We start from the raw sequence: 19,712 nt of genomic DNA, 5'->3' as shown, positions 1-19,712 counted from the left end.
TATCTCACCATGATGGTCAGGAGGACAAATGAATAGGTACAGTGATTATATATATAATATACCAAACAAAAATATAAGTGCTGGTCCTATGTTTCAAGATCTGAAATAAAATACGCCAAGATAATCCATCCAGCTGACAGGTGTGGCATATCAATAAGCTGATTATTAAACAACATGATCATTACACAGGTGCACCTTGTGCTGGGGGCACTAAAAGGCCACTCTAGAATGTGCAGTTTTGTCACACGACACAATGCCACAGATGTCCGAAGTTTTGAGGGAGCGTGCAATTGGCATGCTGACTGCAGGAATGTCCACCAAAGCTGTTGCCAGATGATTTAATGTTCATTCATGTACCATAAGCCACCTCCAACTCTCGTTTTAGAGAATTTGGCAGTGCTCTGAACAGAGTGCCCCATGGTGGCGGTGGGGTTATGGTATGGGCAGGCATAAGCTACAAACAACGAACACAGTTGCATTTTATTGAGGACAATTTGAATGCACAGGGATACCGTGACGAGATCCTGAGGCCCATTGTCATGCCATTTATCCGTCTCCTTCAAGTCATGTTTCAGCACAGCCCCATGTTGCAAGGATCTGTATACAATTCCTGAAAGCTGAACATTTCCCAGTTTTTCATGGCCTGCATACTCACCAGACATTGTCAGCCATTGAGCATGTTCGGGATGCTCTGGATCGATGTGTACGACAGTGTGTTCCAGTTCCCGACAATATCCAGGGGCTGATCTAGATTACAGAACCTCCCCTCAAAGTGTTCCCTATAAGCACCCAAACAGTGATGGATTGCGTCCCAAATGGCACCCTCTTCCCAACATAGTGCACTACTTTAGACCAGAGATGCATTATGTAGAAAATAGGGTGTCATATAGGATACAGTCATAGTACACGTCGATCCAGAACATCCCTAACATGTCGTTCTGTCTGGGAACCTCTTCACCCCAGGGGTTATTTGGGATCCGCGGGGGCTTTTGGAAATCCTCTTTCAGAGCCAGTGGGGGGGGGGGGGGGTATTATAATTTGTGAGTGCTTTACACAACCCCTAAAACACAGGCCTAGATAGCAGAGGCCTAATCTACCTGGGAGAAATAAGCATTATCCGTTTAGATAAAATATAAAAGCTTTGAAAATAATACTCCACTTACATTATGACGAAAATGAGGACAACAAAACATGGTAAACCAAAATATTGAGTCGATTGATAATTAAAACATAAGGATAATAATAAAAAACATGACATTATATAATTGTATTACGTTACATAACAGTCTGAACTACGTACCTTCTCTTGGTACTGCCTGCGGGAGGAGTCCAGTGATTGGATGAGAGCGGTGGCGTGACCCACGAACATGGCGTAGCAGGTGGCGCCCACGATCATACTGAGCATGGTGATCCACAGGTCGGACATGCTGACTGGAGCCCGGGCGCCGTACCCGATACACAGCATGTGACTCATGGCCTTGAAGAGTGCGTACGAGTACTGCTTACCCCACGAGTCATTCTGCAGGGGAGAGAAAGGAAGAAGAGGAAGACACGGAGAGAGGGAGACAGAAGGCGGGAGGGGGGAATTACCGCAGGCTTGTGGAAGATGTCCGACCGCAGAGAGACAGGAAGCTCTTTCTTTTTTATGCTTCACTGAACATCCTGCCAACATAGCCTTGATGCTGGGCGTGTCACACTCACAGAGTACCTTTTATTTTTATTTATTTTTATTTCACCTTTATTTAACCGAGTAGGCTAGTTTGAGAACAAGTTCTCATTTGCAACTGCGACCTGGCCAAGATAAAGCATAGCAGTGTGAACAGACAACACAGAGTTACACATGGAGTAAACAATTAACAAGTCAATAACACAGTAGAAAAAAAAGAGAGTTGCAATTCGTTCCAGTCACAGGCAGCAGAGAACTGGAACGAAAGGCGGCCAAATGAGGTGTTGGCTTTAGGGATGATCAGTGAGATACACCTGCTGGAGCGCGTGCTACCTCCCCCCTCCCTCTCCTCCATTTCTCCCCCTCCCCCTCATTGGCCACAAGTTCTATAACAATTTATATCTGGAAGTGGTGCTGATCAACATCTATTACTTTGGGAGGGTTGATTTATGGTTTGTCTTCGGCCAATAGGAATCCTTCAGTTCATAGTGGTGGATGGGCCGTGGGTGAAGGAAGCAGAGAGTCGAGGGGAAAGGACTGGCCTGGATTCTGCTTCCTGCCTCCTCTCATTTTATCTCAAATGGCACCCTATTCCCTACATAGTACACTACTTTTGACCAGGGCCGATATTGGGAATAGGGTGCCTTTGGGAAGCAGCCCTTATCAGGGATGATTATCACAAGTACTTTAATGGGAGTGTGGAGCAGAGAGGTGCTGTCAGGGCCAAGGCACCACGATTCAGCGCAGATACAGTGCCACCTGCTGGAGCAAGGCCTAGGCTAGCATACACATCTGGCACATTGGTCTGCATAGATAGGACAAGCTAATATACATGATAAGCTGATAGATAGGACAAGCTAATATACATGATAAGCTGACAGATAGGATAAGCTAATATACATGATAAGCTGATAGACAGGATAAGCTAATAGACATGATATGCTGATAGACAGGATAAGCTGATAGATAGGATAAGCTAATATACATGATAAGCTGATAGATAGGATAAGCTAATATACATGATAAGCTGATAGACAGGATAAGCTAATAGACATGATATGCTGATAGATAGCATAAGCTGATAGACAGGATAAGCTAATATACATGATAAGCTGATAGATAGGATAAGCTAATAGACCATGATAAGCTGATAGATAGGATAAGCTAATAGACCCGATAAACTGATAGATAGGATAAACTAATAGATCATAGATAGGATAAGCTGATAGGTAGAATAAACTGTCAGATAGGAAAAGCTGATAGATAGGATACATTGATAGATGGGATGAGCTGACAGATAGGATAAATTGATAGATGGGATAAACTGATAGGATAAACTGATAGATAGGATAAGCTGATATACATGATACACTGATAGATAGGATAAGCTGATAGATAGGATAAGATGATAGATAGGATAAACTAATAGATCATAGATGGGAAAAACTGATAGAATAAACTGACAGATAGGATACATTGATAGATGAGATAAGTTGACAGATATGATAAACTGATAGATAGGATAAGCTGATAGACAGGATAAGCTGAAAGACAGGATAAGTTGACAGATAGGATAAGCTGATAGACAGGATAAGCTGATAGACAGGACAAGCTCATATACATGATAAACTGATAGATAGGATAAGCTGATAGACAGGATAAACTGATAGATAGGATAAGCTGATACATAGGATAAGCTGATAGACAGGATAAACTGATAGATAGCATAAGCTGATAGACAGGATAAGCTGATAGATAGGATAAGCTGATAGACAGGATAAACTGATAGATAGGATAAGCTGATAGACTGATAGATAGGATAAGCTGATAGACATGATAAGATCATAGATAGGATAAGCGAATATACATGATAAACTGATAGATGGGATAAGCTGATAGATAGGATAAGCGAATATACATGATAAACTGATAGACAGGATAAGCTGATAGATAGGATAAGATGATAGACAGGATAAGCTGATAGATAGGATAAGCGAATATACATGATAAACTGATAGACAGGATAAGCTGATAGATAGGATAAGATGATAGACAGGATAAGCTGATAGATAGGATAAGCTGATAGACATGATAAGCTGATAGATAGGATAAACTAATAGATCATAGATGGGATAAACTGATAGGTAGAATAAACTGACAGATAGGATACATTGATAGATGAGATAAGTTGACAGATATGATAAACTGATAGATAGGATACATTGATAGATAGGATAAACTGATAGATAGGATAAGCTCATAGATAGGATAAACTGATAGATCGGATAAGGTTATACTGTTAAGTACTTTTTAATCATAGATGTTCTATCATTCTGAAAGCAATATAACACATAATACCAGTCTAAGGATGTAGATATGGCCTTCAGAGTATTGTCTTGAATGTGAAGTCGTATTTTAACCATGGCTTGCCTTTTGGACCCCTTTGCCACAATGCGAAACACGAAACACTGAACCCAGTCTTAGCTTCCCTACACTACTTTCTCAGAGCATAAATCCCAGCCTGCTGCAAGCCACTAACCTTGAAGACTTCAATGTCCATTTTCTAAAAGAAATACAACATACAAATCAGAAGTAGAGCTAAATGATACGTGCATTACTTTTGATCAGAGCCCTAAAAGTAGTGCACTCCAAAGGAATTAGCGTACCATTTGGGACACTCTATGTCTCCCGGCAAGGCACCTACAGTAAGCTCCATTTGGGACACTCTGTGTCTCCCGGCAAGGCACCTACAGTAAGCTCCATTTGGGAGACGGATGTGACAGCTCCCTGGTACAGGCTCTTGTTGTTGCTCCTCCTGACTTGCTGACTCCTCCAATTAACGCTCCTCTCTCTCTCTCTCTCTCTCTCTCTCTCTCTCTCTCTCTCTCCCTCTCTCTTTCCCCTCTCTATCTCTCTCTTTCCCCTCTCTCTCTCTCTCTCTCTCTCTCTCTCTCTCTCTCTCTCTCTCTCTCTCTCTCTCTCCCCCTCTCTCTCTCTCTCCCTCTCTCTTTCCCCTCTCTATCTCTCTCTCTCTTTCCCCTCCCTCCTCTCTCTCTCCCCCTCTCTCTCTCTCTCTCTCCCCTCTCTCTCTCTCCCCCCCCTCTCTCTCTCCCCCCCTCTCTCTCTCTCTCTCTAAAACTGCTGAGAAAGCATTCCAACAGAACACTTCATAAAAAGAACTACCCATACATCTTTAGGACATTGCTATTAATCATAAGTTTATCCCCTTCTGTGTCATAGACTCCTGCTGTCTGATGATGATAGATCTCACTGTTCTGTACTAGTTATAACACCCATGCGGTCCCATCCCTACTGTCTCAGACTGTTCTGTTCTAGTTATAACACCCATGCTGTCCCATCCCTACTGTCTCAGACTGTTCTGTTCTAGTTATAACACCCATGCTGTCCCATCCCTACTGTCTCAGACTGTTCTGTTCTAGTTATAACACCCATGCTGTCCCATCCCTACTGTCTCAGACTGTTCTGTTCTAGTTATAACACCCATGCTGTCCCATCCCTACTGTCTCAGACTGTTCTGTTCTAGTTATAACACCCATGTCTCAGGTCCCATCCCTACTGTCTCAGACTGTTCTGTTCTAGTTATAACACCCATGCTGTCCCATCCCTACTGTCTCAGACTGTTCTGTTCTAGTTATACCACCCATGCTGTCCCATCCCTACTGTCTCAGACTGTTCTGTTCTAGTTATACCACCCATGCTGTCCCATACTGTCTTATAATTGACCATCTGTGTTCTGTCTTTTCCTGCTGTTGTCTTGTATGCTACCTACAACAGCATCAGGAGGTAACAAGCCAGAGGTTGGATGTGTTTGATGCATCACACATTCCTGTATATAGCCTCACTGTTGTTATTTTACTGCTGCTCTTTAATCATTTGTTACTTTTATATATTTATTATTATTACATGTATATATATATCCACCAATTGTGCAAGTTCTCCCACTTAAAAAGATGAGAGAGGCCTGTAATTTTCATCATAGGTACACTTCAACTATGACAGACAAAATGAGAAAAAAAATCCAGAAAATCACATTGTAGGATTTTTAATGAATTTATTTGCAAATTATGGTGGAAAATAAGTATTTGGTCACCTACAAACAAGCAAGATTTCTGACTTTCACAGACCTGTAACTTCTTCTTGAAGAGGCTCCTCTGTCCTCCACTCGTTACCTGTATTAATGGCACCTGTTTGAACTTGTGATCAGTATAAAAGACACCAGTCCACAACCTCAAACAGTCACACTCCAAACTCCATTTTGTCTGTCATAGTTGAAGTGCACCTATGATAAAAATTACAGGCCTCTATCATCTTTTTAAGTGGGAGAACTTGCACAATTGGTGGCTGACTAAATACTTTTGTGCCCCACGGTATATATATATATATATATATTTTTTTTAAAGTATTTTTTCTTAAAACTGCATTTTTGTTTAAGGGCTTGTAAGTATGAATTTCACTGTAAGTTCTACCTCTTGTATTCAGTGTTTCACTGTACCTGTTGTATTCGGCGCAATGTGACTAATACAACCTGATTTGTTGTAGTTTATATCATCTATCCTTTCTTTGTTCTCTACCCCCCCCCCCACCTGTAGCAGGTTGTTTTATGACCCAGTCCTGTCCCTTCCTGCTGTTGTCTTGTTATGTGCTGCTTGCTACAGTCCTGTCCCTTCCTGCTGTTGTCTTGTTATGTGCTGCGTGCTACAGTCCTGTCCCTTCCTGCTGTTGTCTTGTTATGGGCTGCGTGCTACAGTCCTGTCCCTTCCTGCTGTTGTCTTGTTATGTGCTGCGTGCTACAGTCCTGTCCCTTCCTGCTGTTGTCTTGTTATGTGCTGTGTGCTACAGTCCTGTCCCTTCCTGCTGTTGTCTTGTTATGTGCTGCGTGCTACAGTCCTGTCCCCTTCCTGCTGTTGTCTTGTTATGTTATGCTGCGTGCTACAGTCCTGTCCCTTCCTGCTGTTGTCTTGTTATGTGCTGCGTGCTACAGTCCTGTCCCTTCCTGCTGTTGTCTTGTTATGTCCTGCTGTGTGTCTTGTTATGTGCAGTCCTGTCCCTTCCTGCTGTTGTCTTGTTATGTGCTGCGTGCTACAGTCCTGCTGTTGTCTTGTTATGTCCTGCGTGCTACAGTCCCTTCCTGCTGTTGTCTTGTTATGTCCTGCTGTGTGCTACAGTCCTGTCCCTTCCTGCTGTTGTCTTGTTATGTCCTGTCCCTTCCTGCTGTTGTCTTGTTACAGTTCCTGCTGTTGTCTTGTTATGTGCCTGTCCCCCTTCCTGCTGTTGTCTTGTTATGTCCTGCTGCGTGCTACAGTCCTGTCCCTTCCTGCTGTTGTCTTGTTATGTGCTGCTGTCCTTCCTGCTGTTGTCTTGTTATGTGCAGTCCTGTCCCTTCCTGCTGTTGTCTTGTTATGTGCTGCGTGCTACAGTCCTGTCCCTTCCTGCTGTTGTCTTGTTATGTGCTGCGTGCTACAGTCCTGTCCCTTCCTGCTGTTGTCTTGTTATGTGCTGCGTGCTACAGTCCTGTCCCTTCCTGCTGTTGTCTTGTTATGTGCTGCGTGCTACAGTCCTGTCCCTTCCTGCTGTTGTCTTGTTATGTCCTGTCCCTTCCTGCTGTTGTCTTGTTATGTGCAGTCCTGTCCATTCCTGCTGTTGTCTTGTTATGTCCTCCTGTCCCTTCCTGCTGTTGTCTTGTTATGTCCAGTGCCTCCTGTCCCTTCCTGCTACAGTCCTGTCTTCCTGTTGTCTTGTTATGTGCTGCTGTGCTACAGTCCTGTCCCTTCCTGCTGTTGTCTTGTTATGTGCTGCTGCAGTCCTGTCCCTTCCTGCTGTTGTCTTGTTATGTGCTGCTGCTGCCTGTCCCTTCCTGCTGTTGTCTTGTTATGTGCTGCTGCTAGTCCTGTCCCTTCTTGTTATGTCTGCTGTTGTCCTGTCCCTTCCTGCTGTTGTCTTGTTATGTCCTGCTGCGTGCTACAGTCCTGTCCCTTCCTGCTGTTGTCTTGTTATGTGCTGCTGTGTCCCTACAGTCCTGTCCCTTCCTGCTGTTGTCTTGTTATGTGCTGCTGTGCTAGTCCTGTCCCTTCCTGCTGTTGTCTTGTTATGTGCTGTGTGCTACAGTCCTGTCCCTTCCTGCTGTTGTCTTGTTATGTGCTGTGTGCTACAGTCTGTCCCTTCCTGCTGTTGTCTTGTTACAGTCCTGTCCCTTCCTGCTGTTGTCTTGTTATGTGCTGCTTGTGTGCTACAGTCCTGTCCCTTCCTGCTGTTGTCTTGTTATGTCCTGCTGCGTGCTACAGTCCTGTCCCTTCCTGCTGTTGTCTTGTTATGTGCTGTGTCCTGTCCCTTCCTGCTGTTGTCTTGTTATGTGCTGCGTGCTAGTCCTGTCCCTTCCTGCTGTTGTCTTGTTATGTGCTGTGCTGCTACAGTCCTGTCCCTTCCTGCTGTTGTCTTGTTATGTGCTGTGTGCTACAGTCCTGTCCCTTCCTGCTGTTGTCTTGTTATGTGCTGCGTGCTACAGTCCTGTCCCTTCCTGCTGTTGTCTTGTTATGTGCTGTGTGCTACAGTCCTGTCCCTTCCTGCTGTTGTCTTGTTATGTGCTGCGTGCTACAGTCCTGTCCCTTCCTGCTGTTGTCTTGTTATGTCCTGCTGTCCTGTCCCTTCCTGCTGTTGTCTTGTTATGTGCTGCGTGCTACAGTCTGTGCTTGTTATGTGCTGTGTGCTAGTCCTGTCCCTTCCTGCTGTTGTCTTGTTATGTGCTGCGTGCTGCGTGCTTCCTGCTGTTGTCTTGTTATGTGCAGTCCTGTCCCTTCCTGCTGTTGTCTTGTTATGTGCTGCGTGCTACAGTCCTGTCCCTTCCTGCTGTTGTCTTGTTATGTGCTGCGTGTCCCTTCCTGCTGTTGTCTTGTTATGTGCAGTCCTGTCTCCCTTCCTTCCTGCTGTTGTCTTGTTATGTGCTTATCCTGTCCCTTCCTGCTGTTGTCTTGTTATGTCTGCTGCGTGCTACAGTCCTGTCCCTTCCTGCTGTTGTCTTGTTATGTCCTGCTGTTGTCTTGTTATGGGCTACAGTCCTGTCCCTTCCTGCTGTTGTCTTGTTATGTGCTGCGTGCTACAGTCCTGTCCCTTCCTGCTGTTGTCTTGTTATGTCCTGCTGCGTGCTACAGTCCTGTCCCTTCCTGCTGTTGTCTTGTTATGTCCTGCTGCGTGCTACAGTCCTGTCCCTTCCTGCTGTTGTCTTGTTATGTGCTGTGCTACAGTCTGTCCCTTCCTGCTGTTGTCTTGTTATGTGCTGCGTGCTACAGTCCTGTCCCTTCCTGCTGTTGTCTTGTTATGTCTGCTGTGCTACTGTTGTCTTGTTATGTGCTGCTGTGCTACAGTCCTGTCCCTTCCTGCTGTTGTCTTGTTATGTGCTGTGTGCTACAGTCCTGTCCCTTCCTCCTGCTTCCTGCTGTTGTCTTGTTATGTGCTGTGCTACAGTCCTGTCCCTTCCTGCTGTTGTCTTGTTATGTGCTGCTGTGCTAGTCCTGTCCCTTCCTGCTGTTGTCTTGTTATGTGCTACAGTCCTGTCCCTTCCTGCTGTTGTCTTGTTATGTGCTGTGTGTCCTGTCCCTTCCTGCTTGTTGTCTTGTTATCCTGTCCCTTCCTGCTGTTGTCTTGTTGTATGTGCTGTGTGCTACAGTCCTGTCCCTTCCTGCTGTTGTCTTGTTATGTGCTGTGTGCTACAGTCCTGTCCCTTCCTGCTGTTGTCTTGTTATGTGCTGCGTGCTACAGTCCTGTCCCTTCCTGCTGTTGTCTTGTTATGTGCTGCGTGCTACAGTCCTGTCCCTTCCTGCTGTTGTGCTTGTTAGTCCTGTCCTTCCTGCTGTTGTCTTGTTATGTGCTGCGTGCTACAGTCCTGTCCCTTCCTGCTGTTGTCTTGTTATGTGCTTCCTGCGTGTCTTGTTATGTCCTGCAGTCCTGTCCCTTCCTGCTGTTGTCTTGTTATGTCCTGCTGCGTGCTACAGTCCTGTCCCTTCCTGCTGTTGTCTTGTTATGTCTGCGTGCTACAGTCCTGTCCCTTCCTGCTGTTGTCTTGTTATGTCCTGCTGCAGTCCTCCTGTCCCTTCCTGCTGTTGTCTTGTTATGGGCTGCTGTCCTGTCCCTTCCTGCTGTTGTCTTGTTATGGGCACAGTCCTGTCCCTTCCTGCTGTTGTCTTGTTATGGGTGCTGCTGTCGTGTTGTCTTGTTATGTCAGTCCTGTCCCTTCCTGCTGTTGTCTTGTTATGGGCTGTCCTGTCCCTTCCTGCTGCTTGTTACAGTCCTGTCCCTTCCTGCTGTTGTCTTGTTATGTGCTGTGTGCTACAGTCCTGTCCCTTCCTGCTGTTGTCTTGTTATGGGCTGCGTGCTACAGTCCTGTCCCTTCCTGCTGTTGTCTTGTTATGTCCTGCTGCGTGCTACAGTCCTGTCCCTTCCTGCTGTTGTCTTGTTATGTCCTGCTGCGTCCTGTCCCTTCCTGCTGTTGTCTTGTTATGTCCTGCTGCGTGCTACAGTCCTGTCCCTTCCTGCTGTTGTCTTGTTATGTCCTGCTGCGTGCTACAGTCCTGTCCCTTCCTGCTGTTGTCTTGTTATGTGCTGCGTGCTACAGTCCTGTCCCTTCCTGCTGTTGTCTTGTTATGTGCCTGCTCCCTGTCCCTTCCTGTTGTCTTGTTATGTGCTGCGTGCTACAGTCCTGCCCTTCCTGCTGTTGTCTTGTTATGTCCTGTCTTTTTTTTAAATCAGAGCATCCATCATGAAGAATGGTACATTTACAGCAAAATGATCTCCAAATGATCTTCCCCACTGACTAATCTATTAATATGTCATCTAATCTCTATGATGATTAGTTGTTTCTTTCACAGATTGAGGAGAATATTACCTGATAAATTAGACACACTGTTCTCATAAGGACACCTAACTGAGATGGGTGGACTCTGCACTTTCACTTTTTGAGTCAGATTTGCATCAGCCGATGATAGAATTCATGTATATTAAGGTATGATATTAAGGTATGATATTAAGGTATGATATTAAGGTATGATATTAAGGTATGATATTAAGGTATGATATTAAGGTATGATATTAAGGTATGATATTAAGGTATGATATTAATGTATGATATTAAGGTATGATATGAATCCTGACAAGAACATTTTCATTTCCACAATGTATAAGTACTTTGTGAAAACTGCTGATAAACACATGAATAAAAATAGCTTTATAAATACATTTGATCTATTGATATTTGCAGCAACAGTAAGGTACATCAGGAGACTATAGGTTGAGACTCAACCCTAAGAGTGCAGTGGTATAACTATGTTGAATTACGTAAAAATATATATTAATCTAACCTTTTATTTATATAGGTTAGTCTCACAGAGAAAACATCTATTTGGGGGTTTAAATGTTGTAGTTTTAACCGTTATGGCAGCCAATCAGGATGTATATGCGTGTATGTATATGAGTATGCACTCAGCTGCATGGGGAACAAGTCTGTCACGCCCCGACCTTAGAGATCCTTTTTATGTCTCTATTTTGGTTTGGTCAGGGTGTGAGTTGGGGTGGGCATTCTATGTTTTTGTGTTATATGTTTTCTATTTCTGTGTGTTTGGCCTGGTGTGGTTCTCAATCAGAGGCAGCTGTCTGTCGTTGTCTCTGATTGAGAACCATACTTAGGTAGCCTTTTCCCACCTGTGTCCTGTGGGTAGTTATTTTCTGTTGTGTGTGTTTCTACACCAGACAGAACTGTTTCGCTTGTTCCGCTTTGTTATTTTTTGTTCTAGTGTTCAGTTTTATTCAAAATCACGAACACGTACCACGCTGCACCTTGGTCCTCTTCTTCAAACAGACGTTAAGAAGTCAAAGCCACCATGGAAAAGAGTAGTCACCAGTACATCAGCACATCTTCCTCTGGGGGGTTACTAAGGAGCACAGCATGCATACTGAACTATACTGTATAGAGACGCAACTGGTACATGAGAACCAAGCCAAACAGCTCCTTCACATGTGTACTGTGTGATTGTGCTTGTTGTAATGGGGGGGGGGCTGATATTTACTGTATATTGTGTATGTCTTAACGTGTGCTCATGTATGTTCACATGTATTCATGTTTGTTCATGTGTGTTCACGTGTATTCATGTGTGTTCATGTGTGTTCAGGTGCTGGTGAAAACAGAACAAAAACACTTTGTCATGGATGTGTATTAAATGAAGCCAGGGGAATGCCGACCAGCAGGCATCAGATCCTCAAGACAGGGGAATGCCGAACAGCAGGCATCAGATCCTAAAGACAGGGGAATGCCGGCCAGCAGGCATCAGATCCTAAAGACAGGGGAATGCCGAGCAGCGGGCATCAGATCCTAAAGCCAGGGGAATACCGAGCTGCAGGCATCAGATCCTAAAGAGAGGGGAATGCCGAGCAGCGGGCATCAGATCCTAAAGCCAGGGGAATGCCGACCAGCAGGCATCAGATCCTAAAGACAGGGGAATGCCGAGCAGCAGGCATCATATCCTAAAGACAGGGGAATGCCGACCAGCAGGCATCAGATCCTCAAGACAGGGGAATGCCGACCAGCAGGCATCAGATCCTAAAGACAGGGGAATGCCAACCAGCAGGCATCAGATCCTAAAGCCAGGAGAATGCCGACCAGCAGGCATCAGATCCTAAAGACAGGGGAATGCCAACCAGCAGGCATCAGATCCTAAAGACAGGGGAATTCCTGGAGAGAAGAGCTTGAGCAGATGAATAAATGCAACACTGTTTTGAAAGATAATGAATGTAACACTGTAGCATCGTAGAATTGTTTCAAGTTGGAATTATGAATAAACCAGTAAAATTATAAAATGCAGGAAAATGTAGTGGCATAATAATGTATCATATGATATTGGCAGATTGGCATCACATGTAATCAACTGACCTTGATGCTATTTGTATTTATCCTAACACATACTGTACCCTACTATAATAGTATGTCAAAGATCTGAATCTTGACATATTACATCAAACAGGATCATACCACTCTCTCTCTCACTCTCTGTCTCTCTGTCTCTGTCTCTCTCTGTCTCTCTCTCTGTCTCTCTGTCTCTGTCTCTGTCTCTCTCCATCTGTCTCTTTCTCTGTCTCTCTGTCTCTCTCTCTCACCATCTGTCTCTCTCTCTCTCTCTCTCTCTCTCTCTCTCTCTCTCTCTCTCTCTCTCTCCCTGTCACGACTCCTACCGAAGGTGGCTCCCCTTCCTGTTCGGGTGGCGCTCGGCGCTCGGCGGTCGTCGTCACCGGCCTACTAGCTGCCACTGATCCCTTTTCCCCTTTCTGTTCATTGGTTTCACCTGTTTTGTGCGTAGGCTGATTAGTCGGGCTATGTTAGCCAGTAGGCCCGCCTGCTCTTTGTGCAGGATTGTTTTGTGTTGCTACTGTGCATGTTTGAGGTTGACGTGGTTTTCGTTCGTGGGCTTTTCTCCAGATTGTTTGAGTCCCCGTGTTTTCGTTTTTCTCCAGACTGTTTGAGTCCCCGTGTTTTGTTGTGCCCCTGTGTTTCGTGGGCTTTTCTCCAGATTGTTTGAGTCCCCGTGTTTTGTTGTGCGCCCTGTGTTTCGTGGGCTTTTCTCCAGATTGTTTGAGTCCCCGTGTTTTGTTGTGCGCCCTGTGTTTCGTGGGCTTTTCTCCAGACTGTTTGAGTCCCCGTGTTTTGTTGTGCGCCCTGTGTTTCGTGGGCTGGTTTATGTTCACCGTGTGTGCAATTACAAGCACTTCCCTGTACTCTCTGCTTCCTGCGCCTGACTTCGCACCCACTACGCCCAGAGCGTTACACTCTCTCTCTCTCTCTCCGTCTCTCTCTCTGTCTCTCTGTCTCTCTTTCTCTCTCTCCCAACCCACCCACCCACCCTCTCTCTCCCTCTCTCCCTCTCACACACGCCATCATTATTATAAGCAATGTGATGCACTCCTCGTTTTTATTAACAATTACATAATCAAATTGCAATCTGTCCACAGTAATGCTACTGCAGTGAACAAAGCAGACAGCCAGCTTTGAACAGCACAGCGCAGCACAGCACTAACCACAGATAGAGACCTCTGAGGTCCCTTATTCATCCAACTAAACATCAACCCTTTGAGGTCCCTTATTCATCCAACTAAACATCAACCCTATGAGGTCCCTTATTTATCCAACTAAACATCAACCCTTTGAGGTCCCTTATTTATCCAACTATCCAGCTTACAATATTCTTATAGGAAAATACTCTAAAGATGTCATCGTAATTACCAATGCTAGGTTATATTTTGTATTATTACTAAGAACAAAATGTGAAACTCTGTCCCCACTCTGGTCTAATGAGATGAGATGCATGTTTAAATGCTGGGTGTTGTTCATGGAGGACACTTAAAGTAAGAACTATACTAAGATGGCGCCGACAGACATGGCAGCTCTGCTTTTATTGATCATATTGATCTTATCCCAGAGACTGCTCCAAGACGCCGCTGGCGGAGAAGAGGTATTCGGAGTAGACTTCTAATCCGACTCAGGAGTCGGGCGCACCATCCACCACTTCCGAGTATATTACTCACTAATGTTCAGTCTTTCTGGACAATAAAGTAGATGTGCTCAGGGCGAGGATCTTCTTCCAGAGAGACATCAGGGACTTTAAACATACTCTGTTTCACTTAATCATGGCTCTCTCCGGATATACTGTCCACGTCCATACAGCCAGCTGGGTTCTCATTACACCGCACAGACAGGAATAAAGAAGAGACAGACAAGCGTCTTCAAGTTCCGAAGCGTACACATCACTGACGCTCTCTAATGGTCTACCCACACAGACAGTGTGGGGAAGAAGGCACAACAGCGCCTCTTTAACCTCCAGAGGCTGAAGAAATGTGGCTGGGCCCCTAAGACCCTCACAAACTTTTACAGATGCACAACTGAGAGCATCCTGTCAGGCTGTATCACCACCTGGTACGGCAACTGCACCGCCCTCAACCACAGGGCTCTCCAGAGGGTGGTGCGGTCTGCCCAACGCATCACAGAGGGCAAACTACCTTCCCTCCAGGACACCTGCAGCACCCACTGTCACAGGAAGGCCAAAAAGATCATTAAGGACATCAACCACCTGAGCCACTGCCTGTGTTCACCCTGCTATCATCCAGAAGGCGAGGTCAGTACAGGTGCATCAAAGCTGGGACCGAGAGACTGAAAAACAGCTTCTATCTCAAGGCCATCAGACTGTTAATTAAATAACCATCACTAGCCGGCTACCACCCGGTTACTCAACCCTGCACTTTAGAGGCTGCTGCCCTCTATACATAGACTAACTGGCCACTATAATAATGGGAACACTAGTCACTTTAATAATGTTTACATATACTGCTTTACTCATTTCATATGTATATACTATATTCTATTCTACTGTATTTTAGTCAATGTCACTCCGACATTGCTCGTCCTAATACTAATGTATTTCTTTATTCCATTCTTTTACTTTTAGATGTGTGTGTATTGTTGTGAGTTGTTAGATATTACTGCACTGTTGGAGCTAAGAACACAAACATTTCGCTACACCCGCAATAACATCTGCTAAATATTTGTATGTGACCAATAACATTTGATTTGATTTAAATGGCACCCTATTCCCTACATAGGGCACTACATTTGACCAGGGTCCATAGGGATCTGGTCTGAAGTAGTGCACTATGTAGGGAATAAGTGCCATTTAGAACTGGATGGCTGGAGCCACATAACAGTAACTGATCTGAAATCCTACGACCTGGAGGTTAAAAGAAAATCTAAAATGGTTTACACATCAAACCATATGTTAATATCACACTAATCCAGTCAGAGAGAGAGAGAGAGAGTGAGAGAGAGAGAGAGAGAGACAGAGAGAGACAGAGAGAGAGAGAGAGAGAGAGAGCGAGAGAGAGTGAGAGTGAGAGAGAGAATGCGAGAGAGTGGTATGATCCTGTTTGATCCAATATGCTAAGATTCAGATCTTTGACATACTATTATAGTAGGTCAAAATGAGCTTACAGATGGCAGTGAGTTTCTATCCTCCATGGCTATCCTCTATCCTCCATGGCTGTCCTCTATCCTCCATGGCTATCCTCTATCCTCCATGGCTGTCCTCTATCCTCCATGACTATCCTCTATCCTCTGTGACTATCCTCTATCCTCCATGGCTGTCCTCTATCCTCCATGGCTGTCCTCTATCCTCCATGGCTGTCCTCTATCCTCCATGGCTGTCCTCTATCCTCCATGGCTGTCCTCTATCCTCCATGGCTATCCTCTATCCTTCATGGCTGTCCTCTATCCTCCATGGCTGTCCTGTATCCTCCATGGCTGTCCTCTATCCTCCATGGCTATCCTCTATCCTCCGTGGCTATCCTCTATCCTCCATGGCTGTCCTCTATCCTCCATGGCTGTCCTCTATCCTCCATGGCTATCCTCTATCCTCCATGACTATCCTCTCCTCCATCCTCCATCCTCCATGGCTGTCCTCTATCCTCAATGGCTGTCCTCTATCTCCATCCTCCCATGGCTATCCTCTATCCTCCATGGCTATCCTCTATCCTCCATGACTATCCTCTATCCTCCATGGCTATCCTCTCTCCATCCTCCATGGCTATCCTCTATCCTCCATGACTATCCTCTATCCTCCATGGCTATCCTCTGGCTATCCTCCATGGCTATCCTCTATCCTCCATGGCTATCCTCTATCCTCCATGACTATCCTCTATCCTCCATCTATCTCTCTCCTCCATGACTATCCTATCCTCCATGGCCATGGCCTCTATCCTCCATGGCTATCCTCTATCCTCCATGGCTATCCTCTATCCTCCATGACTATCTATCCTCTATCCTCCATGGCTATCCTCTATCCTCCATGGCTATCCTCTATCCTCCATGACTATCCTCTATCCTCCATGGCTGTCCTCTATCCTCCATGGCTATCCTCTATCCTCCATGGCTATCCTCTATCCTCCATGACTATCCTCTATCCTCCATGGCTATCCTCTATCCTCCATGGCTATCCTCTATCCTCCATGACTATCCTCTATCCTCCATGGCTATCCTCTATCCTCCATGACTATCCTCTATCCTCCATGACTATCCTCTATCCTCCATGGCTATCCTCTATCCTCCATGACTATCCCTCATGACCTCCATGGCTATCTCTATCCTCCATGGCTATCCTCTATCCTCCATGGCTATCCTCTATCCTCCATGACTATCCTCTATCCTCCATGGCTATCCTCTATCCTCCATGGCTATCCTCTATCCTCCATGACTATCCTCTATCTATCTCCATGGCTATCCTCTATCCTCCATGGCTATCCTCTATCCTCCCTCCATGACTATCCTCTATCCTCCATGGCTATCCTCTATCCTCCATGACTATCCTCTATCCTCCATGGCTATCCTCTATCCTCCATGACTATCCTCCTCTATCCTCCATGGCTATCCTCTATCCTCCATGACTATCCTCCATGACTCTGGCTATCCTCTATCCTCCATGGCTATCCTCTATCCTCCATGACTATCCTCTATCCTCCATGGCTATCCTCTATCCTCCATGACTATCCTCTATCCTCCATGGCTATCCCTCTATCCTCCATGGCTATCCTCTATCCTCCATGACTATCCTCTATCCTCCATGGCTATCCTCTATCCTCCATGATCCTCTCTATCCTCCATGGCTATCCTCTATCCTCCATGACTCTGTCCTCCATCCTCTGACTATCCTCTGTCCTCCATGGCTATCCCTCTATCCTCCATGACTATCCTCTATCCTCCATGACTATCCTCTATCCTCCATGGCTATCCTCTATCCTCCATGATCCTCTATCCTCCATGTCCTCCCTCCATGGCTATCCTCTATCCTCCATGGCTATCCTCTATCCTCCATGACTATCCTCTATCCTCCATGACTATCCTCTATCCTCCATATCCTCCATCCTCCATGACTATCCTCTATCCTCCATGGCTATCCTCTCCATATCTATCCCATGACTATCCTCTATCCTCCATGACTCCTCTCCTCCATGACTATCCTCTATCCTCCATGACTATCCTCTATCCTCCATGACTATCCTCTATCCTCCCTCTATCCTCCATGACTATCCTCTATCCTCCATGGCTATCCTCTATCCTCCATGACTATCCTCTATCCTCCATGACTATCCTCTATCCTCCATGACTATCCTCTATCCTCCATGGCTATCCTCTATCCTCCATGATCCTCCATCCTCTATCCTCCATGGCTATCCTCTATCCTCCATGGCTATCCTCTATCCTCCATGACTATCCTCTATCCTCCATGGCTATCCTCTATCCTCCATCCTCCATGGCTATCCTCTATCCTCCATGGCTATCCTCTATCCTCCATGGCTATCCTCTATCCTCCATGACTATCCTCTATCCTCCATGGCTATCCTCTATCCTCCATGGCTATCCTCTATCCTCCATGACTATCCTCTATCCTCCATGACTATCCTCTATCCTCCATGGCTATCCTCTATCCTCCATGACTATCCTCTATCCTCCATGACTATCCTCTATCCTCCATGGCTATCCTCTATCCTCCATGACTATCCTCTATCCTCCATGACTATCCTCTATCCTCCATGACTATCCTCTATCCTCCATGACTATCCTCTATCCTCCATGACTATCCTCTATCCTCCATGACTATCCTCTGTCCTCCATGACTATCCTCTATCCTCCATGACTATCCTCTATCCTCCATGACTATCCTCTATCCTCCATGACTATCCTCTATCCTCCATGGCTATCCTCTGTCCTCCATGACTATCCTCTATCCTCCATGACTATCCTCTATCCTCCATGACTATCCTCTGTCCTCCATGGCTATCCTCTATCCTCCAATAAAAACAATCCCTTTCGTTCAGACGAATAAAATACATTTAAAAAAGAGCTTCTCTTCTCATCGTCTAACAAAATGGAGTTGTCTGTGTCTTCTTGTAGAAGAGGACAGTTAGAGACATGCTGTACACCACAGGGCAAAAGTCAAGGGATGATCATATTTTGTTTTCATTTCATGCTTTGATCAAATCGAGGCTGTCTTACAATTTATAATTTTTTTCCCAGAGTATTATAAATTGCAGAGTTTCATCTGTTAGAAGGGTATTGGAAAAAAATAATTGGGAAATATCCTTCTAGGTACTAAGGGATTGTGTCCAAAATTACACCCTATTCCATAAATAGTGCACTACTTTTGATCAGATCCATATGGACGCTGGTCAAAAGTAGTGCCCTAGATCATGAATACTGTGTGATTTAGGACGCCCCCTAAGTCTCTCTGACAGCAGTATAGTTAATCCTCACATAATAGTTCCTTTCCCTACCTTAGATGTGTTGGAAACGTTCAAATAAGGTAAACAAAACACCTGCCGATTCACAGAGAAGAAAACTACTTAGAAATTAATTTATGTTCCTAAGCTTTGGCAAAGGACATGGATTTGTTTGGCAATGCAGGCAAATAAGGCTATGTGGATTTCCACAGGCAAAAAAAAAACAAGTATAGTCAGGAACAAACACTCGAGAACACAGTCTGAACACGGTTTGATTCATGTTTACACTCCAATCAAAAACATTGTCTATTGAACGTGAGATGGATCACATTAAATCAAATCAAACTTTATTAGTCACATGCGCCGAATACAACAAGTATAGACTTTACCGTGAAATGCTGATTGACAAGCCCTTTAACCAACAGTGCAGTTCAAGAAGAGTTAAGAAAATATTTACCAAATAGACTAAAGTAAAAAATGATAATGAATACTAACACAATAAGAATAACAATAACGAGGCTATATACAGGGGGTACCGGTAGTGAGTCAGTGTGCTGGGGTACAGGTTAGAGGTAATTTGTACATGTAGGTGGGGGTGAAGTGACTATGCATAGAATGCATGCACTACAGATGGGATCGCCAAGGACGAATAGAGGGAGAGAGAGAGAGAGAGAGAGAGAGAGAGAGAGAGGAGGGGAGATAGAGGCCAGTCAGTATGTTTGAGTTGAGT

At 45.0% G+C, this 19,712-nt stretch overlaps 1 protein-coding gene across 1 annotated transcript in view; it reads right to left on the bottom strand.

Moving 5' to 3' along the window:
* The window catches only part of LOC115106026 (potassium/sodium hyperpolarization-activated cyclic nucleotide-gated channel 1), a 197,882-nt gene that overhangs the window by 43,670 nt on the left and 134,500 nt on the right, over nucleotides 1-19,712 (bottom strand). Inside the window, exon 4 of the mRNA XM_065007613.1 lies at nucleotides 1,301-1,519. Coding sequence (XP_064863685.1) covers nucleotides 1,301-1,519 — 219 coding nt within the window. The remainder of the gene's footprint in view (nucleotides 1-1,300; nucleotides 1,520-19,712) is intronic.

The sequence above is a fragment of the Oncorhynchus nerka genome, linkage group LG22, assembly GCF_034236695.1.
Source record: "Oncorhynchus nerka isolate Pitt River linkage group LG22, Oner_Uvic_2.0, whole genome shotgun sequence".
Classification (NCBI taxonomy): Eukaryota; Metazoa; Chordata; class Actinopteri; order Salmoniformes; family Salmonidae; genus Oncorhynchus; species Oncorhynchus nerka.
Note: the sequence above shows the minus strand (reverse complement) of the source record. Positions and strands in the feature narration are given on the sequence as shown.